Raw genomic sequence first — 6,411 nt, 5'->3', positions numbered from 1 at the left:
TTTCTATGAATATTTATTGATTTATTTCCTAAACTCAGCAGGGGAGCGGCAAATAAATTTAGTGCTTTCTTTAAATAATTCCCTTTCTACGAGGCAAGATGTCATTTGAAACTTTTAAATAGGCATTTAATTAGCCTGTGTGTGTTGCCTCTGAACAAAACCCTGCTGGGAGCCTTTGGAGCGCTGTATTCCAAAGAGGCGGTCAATATGCAAAATTGATGACTACACTTTCTTTGTGGCGGGGCCATTGTGCCCCGGTTGCTTATGAAGTCTAATCCAATCATAAATTGCGGCCCCGGACCAATGGAGAAGCCGGGAGCTCGCCCTGAATGAAGCTCAAGTGGAGAACTTTGTTGAACCCCATTGTTGGGGCTGTCACTTTTGAAAGAGCCTCAGCGGGGCTGATCGCTATAAAACGCGCGGTCCATGAGGAAGGGGCGCAGAGAACTCCGCCAGGCTCGCCGGCCGGATCTTTACCGACCCGGGTTTGCGGGGCAGAAAACAAAAGCGAGCGAACGAGCGAGGCGGCGAGCGGAGCCGCGATGATGTTCCCCGGCCTGATCGCCCCCCCGGCCGTGTACCCCAGCCTGCTCCGGCCCACGCCCACGCTCACCGTGCCGCAGGCGCTGCAGTCGGCCTTCTCCGGCCATTCCGGCTTCCTGGTGGAAGATCTGATCCGGATCGGCAGCCCGACCGCCTACCTGCCCCGGAGCGCCCCCGCGGCCGCCGTGTCCCCGCCGGGCTCGGCGGCCCGGACGGACGCGGGGACCCCGGAGCTGCCCGGCCCCAGGAGGGGCTGCTCGCCGCAGGCTCCCGGCGGCGACTCCACCTTCCTCAAGTTCGGAGTCAACGCCATCCTGTCCTCCGCGCCCCGAGCCGGTAAGCGGGGACAGCCCGGCTGTCACCGGGGGCTGGGGACACCGCACCGGGACGGGGGAGCGCGGGGACCGCGTTAGGAAAGCGGGGCGGGAGCCGGTGCCGAGCTGCGGAGCCCTCCGGCATCATTGCTCGGCTTGCTGAGCCCTCCGGCATCAGCGCTCGGCTTTCCAGGGCGAGGGCCGCGCTGCCGGGGCCGGGACGGACGGGAGGAGCAGGCGGAGGGAGGGCTCCCAGAGCCGAGGGTCCCAGAGCCGAGGGTCCCAGAGCCGAGGGTCCCAGAGCCCAGGGGTCTCAGAGCCCGGCCGTGTCTTCTGGCTGAGCCTGTCCTCACTTTGTGTGGTGCCGCTTTGCTGGCAAAACCAGCAAAAGTGCCTCTTTCCCTCGGCCCTTCCAAATGCGGTGTGATTCCTTTATTTTTTTCTAAAAGTACCCAGCGTTGGTCTCCAGACCGAGCGACCAGAACCCAACCTCGCCTTCGGTCGAATCCAAACCTTCCGATTAATTTGATTTTGTTTATTTACTAGAAACCTCCCCCGCGTTGCTTCAGAGCGTCCCGCCAAAGTCTTTCTCGTTCCCGTACTTTGAAGGATCCTTCCAGCCCTTCCTGAGATCCTCCTATTTCCCAGGTGGGTGCTGGCACTGTCGCCGTGCGCGGGCACAGCGCGCTGCTGCCCGCCCGTGCCCGCGCTCCCCCCGCGGGGTTACGCCGCAGTTCAGAGGTTGGACGGAGTACAACATTCAAGCATCAGTCGCGCCAATTTGCTGCCCGATTTAGCACAGGCAGTGACTGCCTGACATTCCCTGCCCGCTCCCCCCGCTGCTCCGCAAATTAGCCGGGATTGTCACGGTCCCGGGGCGAGGCGGGTCCCGCTCCCTCCTTCCCTCCTTCTCTCCCTCCTTCTCTCCCTCTCGATCCCGCCCGGCCCGGGGATGTTTCAGCACCACGAGCTGCGGTCAGCTCCGCGCTGGAGGGAGGGGAGAGGGAAGGAGGGAAGGGAAGGAAGAGGGAAGGGAAGGAAGAGGGACGGAGCCTCTCGGTGTCCCCCAAACCTCTCCGCGTTCCGGGCGGCTCCAGCGGGGCGCTGTGACTGCCTCACCCTCTGCTCCATCGCCCTCTGCTCCACCACCCTCTGCTCCATCACCTCCTCCACCTCTGTTCCTCCACCCTCTGCTCCATCACCTTCTGTTCCATCACCCTCTGCTCCACCACCCTCTGCTCCATCACCCTCTGCTCCATCACCTCCTCCACCTCTGTTCCTCCACCCTCTGCTCCATCACCCTCTGCTCCATCACCCTCTGCTCCACCACCCTCTGCTCCATCACCTCCTCCACCTCTGCTCCACCACCCTCTGTTCCACCACCCTCTGCTCCATCACCTCCTCCACCTCTGCTCCACCACCCTCTGCTCCACCACCCTCTGCTCCATCACCTCCTCCACCTCTGTTCCTCCACCCTCTGCTCCACCACCCTCTGCTCCACCACCCTCTGCTCCATCACCCTCTGCTCCATCACCTCCTCCACCTCTGCTCCACCACCCTCTGTTCCACCACCCTCTGCTCCATCACAGTCTGGTCCATCACCTCCTCACCGTCTGCTCCATCACCCTCTGCTCCATCACCCTCTGCTCCATCACCGTCTGCTCCATCACCCTCTGCTCCATCACCTCCTGCTCCATCATACTCTGGTCCATCACCTCCTCACCCTGTGCTCCATCACCTCCTCCACCTCCCAACCCTTCACTCCTCTGCCTTCCCGGTTACCCCGTCCAACAACACGGGGAAAGGAGAGAAAGCAAGGCCACGGAGCTGTGCTTGCTACAGCACCGAAATATTGTGATGCTGAGAGAACAATTTTTTTTAATTTTAATTTTTTAAATTTTAATCTAATTACACAAACAAGCAATGAATTTAAAAAGAAAACAGGGAAAGGGAGAGAGCAAAAAAAAAAAATAACCCAAGCTCTTCTATTCATCCTCTGGATAAAGGAATTTGCTTCCTTTCTCCAGCATGTGAATAGCCTAACAAAAACAACTTGAGCTTTATAAATAGCTTTTCATGTCCATTTAATGAAAATGATTTGGGGAAAGAGACGATTGTGCCATCAGTATTCTCCCGAGGAGCCTGGCATGCCGTTGTGTTTAGTTTGAAAGTGTAAATCTCTTTTGTTCCAATAATATATGGCGTTAGCTGCTTGTCCTCAGTCTTTTTCTGTTAGTTCATTACTACACAATTACCATTCACGCTTCATTAGCATCTCTGTCTCTCTTGGGGAGGTTCCCCCCTCCTTTTTTTTTTTAAGGCGAAACTCTGCCCTTTTTTATCATACTAATGCCATTGGGAACCAGGCAGTGTGCTAATTAGCTGCAACTTTTCATGTCTTCGAATTGAATTCTCCAACTTTGGAGCAGGGGGGAGGGAGAGAGAAGAGATTATTATAAAAAGATGAATACTGATTGATCAAAACTGCATCTGAAGAGGAGCGGTTTTGTTCGGAATCAGAAAAGTCCCCATTTTCATCTCCAGCATAATAAAGCATCTGAAATGATAAAAGCAGCTGAAAAAAAAAAATCGAATGCTTCTGAGTGGGAGGGAGAGCTTTTTTATTATACCTCTGTCTTAGCTGGTACGCCTCGCTTTGCCTTTTCAGGCCGGGGGAGCTTTGAATCTCCCAACAAAACCGGCCACCACTGCCCCGTGTTCCCCATGGAGCTGACAGACCTGATCCCGGCCACCACTGCCCCGTGTTCCCCATGGAGCTGACAGACCTGATCCCGGCCACCACTGCCCCGTGTTCCCCATGGAGCTGACAGACCTGATCCCGGCCACCACTGCCCCGTGTTCCCCATGGAGCTGACAGACCTGATCCCGGCCACCACTGCCCCGTGTTCCCCATGGAGCTGACAGACCTGATCCCGGCCACCACTGCCCCGTGTTCCCCATGGAGCTGACAGACCTGATCCCGGCCACCACTGCCCCGTGTTCCCCATGGAGCTGACAGACCTGATCCCGGCCACCACTGCCTGAAAGGGGACGCTCGGTTAAGCCCAAAGCTCCTTTCCACGCCCCGGGTCGATGAGGGCGGGCAGGGATGGCGAGGGCCTGTCCCCCCGGCTCAGTGTGTCCGTGTGTCCGTCCCGCAGCCGCCTCCGCCGTGGTGCCCATCCCCGGCACCTTCTCGTGGCCGCTGGCCGCCCGCGGCAAGCCCCGCCGGGGGATGCTGCGCCGCGCCGTCTTCTCGGACGTGCAGCGCAAGGCGCTCGAGAAGATGTTCCAGAAGCAGAAGTACATCAGCAAACCCGACAGGAAGAAGCTGGCGGCCAAGCTGGGCCTCAAGGACTCGCAGGTGAGAGGGAGGGCTGGGGATGGGAGGGCAGAGGGTGTGTGGGGAGCCCCCACTGGCCAGGGGCAGGTCCAGAGAAGCAGGGGAGAAGGGGATGGGAAGGGAGAAGGGGATGGGAAGGGAGAAAGGGATGGGAGCAGGCAGATGGGAGAAGGGGATGGGAAGAGGTGGGAAGGGAGAAGGGGATGGGAAGAAGGGAGATGGGAGAAGGGGATGGGAAGGGAGAAGGGGATGGGAAGGGAGAAGGGGATGGGAGCAGGGAGATGGGAGAAGGGGATGGGAAGCAGGCAGATGGGAGAAGGGGATGGGAGCAGGGAGAACAGCCAAAGCACTCTGTTGACCACACCATACAGGCAGTCAACAGAGCCAAAAATGTCACTATTCCCAGCTGGGTGAACAGGACCAGCCTGATTGCCCCTGAGCTCTCTCTCAGGCTCCTCCAAAGATCAGATTCTGTGGTTCCTATTAGCTTTGTGCAGGGTTTTGAGGATGCAGCCAAAACCACCTTTTCTGGTGCCCGTTTCGCTGAACCCTTTCACTTCCTTGCTGCTTTGTCCCCTAGGTGAAGATCTGGTTCCAGAACAGGAGGATGAAATGGAGGAACTCCAAAGAAAGAGAACTCCTGTCCTCGGGCGGCTGCAGAGAACAGACCCTGCCCACCAAGTTCAACCCTCACCCAGACCTCAGTGATGTGGGCAAGAAGTGCTCGGGAGAGGAGGAGGAGGAGGAGGAGGAGGAGGAGGAGGAGGTTCCCCCTGTGTGCCCGGCCAGCCCCCAGCACCCCCTGACCTACCACCCGTCCCCAGAACATCTGCACCTGAGGGACAGACTGGACTCCCAGATGTCTCCTTCTCCATCCCACTCCAGCAGCCCCAGCAAGCCCTCAGACTTCTCAGACTCAGAGGAGGAGGATGATGAAGGGGAGGAAGAAGAGGAGGAGATAACAGTATCTTAGATCACCCTACATCACACGAGGACACTGCAAAGATGTAAATAAACCAGAGTGCTATAAATTGAAGAGGTGCTGTCCCACCCCAATGTCCACATGCTGCTTCAGTGCAGGTTCTTTATCGCAATAGCTGCAAGGCTTCCTTCTCACTGCTATTCCTCATTTGTTGCCCTGTGGAGAGGTTTTCATGTTCATGATATCTGCCCAACTTTTCATAACTCTCTCTGCTCAGCAATCAATAGTTGCTCATTTAGCAAAAACAGACAACAGGCAGCTCCTGGCTGTACAGCAGGGAGGAAAGGGAAATTTCCCTGGAGGAAAGGAAACTTCTTCCCCCAGATAAAAAAATCATCAAAAATACAATATAAACAGCATGACAATTTCTGTCAGCTTTCAAGTGAATTTCCAGCTACTGTATTACTTCAGCTGCTGCTGAAGGCTTGTCTGATCTAGCAACACTTTCTTCCAAAATAAATAACCTAGAGGGACCCGGAGCAAGCTCTGCCTCCCTCCTCACCCCAAATGGCACCATGCTTGTGCAGCAAATCCATCCAAATCCCTGGAATGACTTTGAAGGTACAATGCAAGCATGCCCTGTGTAATGGAGATCTTATATATTTATGATTTTCCTCTTAATTTATTCATCAATACTGTGTTCAAAGCACTGTCTAACCCACCTTCTTGCCTATGTTTGTGTTTATTTTCCACTTTGCTTCTCCTATCCGTGGTGTGGACAGAGGAAAGTGGATACATCTCTTTGATTTTTAACTGAACTTTGCTGTCTTTGCACAGCTTATATGAACTGTACACTATTTTGTACACTTACTCTGTATGGGTGTTTTATACCAAGGTTATTGTCAATGATTATAACAACGGCTCAACAATGCTTCTCTCTTTTATTTTGAATTAAATGACAGCTAAACTACAGGTGAATGCAGCTGTGTAATTGTGTAACTTATAAAGAAACACTTTTATTTTGTATTTTACCATGTACAGACTCTAAATATGTATATATATTAAAGTGGAAGATTGTCAAATAAAAAAAAAAGAGTAGATTTCCAAATCTGATCATTTGGTAGTCTTACAGGGTAGAGAAAAAGAATGAAAGAGATAAACTTAACTCTTCAGCCTCAGGTCCGGCTATAACTGTTACTGTAACCCCAGGCAAATCCTTAACCCCCCACCTGCTGTTTGGTTTTACATTTTTGTGATACACTACAGAAATATCAGTGTTTTTCTGAGAC

General features: G+C 54.3%; 1 protein-coding gene across 1 annotated transcript; it reads left to right on the top strand.

Annotated features, from left to right (window-relative positions):
• Positions 1–542: 542 nt before the first annotated feature.
• Positions 543–5,173, top strand: DBX1 (developing brain homeobox 1). The gene is made up of 4 exons (XM_054283736.1): positions 543–879; positions 1,404–1,505; positions 4,019–4,221; positions 4,781–5,173. Exons 1-4 carry the CDS (start codon positions 543–545, stop codon positions 5,171–5,173), a joined length of 1,035 nt encoding a protein of 344 aa, XP_054139711.1.
• The last annotated feature ends 1,238 nt before the right edge of the window (positions 5,174–6,411 follow it).

The sequence above is a fragment of the Melozone crissalis genome, unplaced genomic scaffold (genome assembly GCF_028551555.1).
Source record: "Melozone crissalis strain CALT ecotype California unplaced genomic scaffold, PUWL_Pcris_2 ptg000038l_1, whole genome shotgun sequence".
In the NCBI taxonomy this organism is placed as follows: Eukaryota; Metazoa; Chordata; class Aves; order Passeriformes; family Passerellidae; genus Melozone; species Melozone crissalis.
This window is presented reverse-complemented; position numbering and strand designations above follow the sequence as displayed.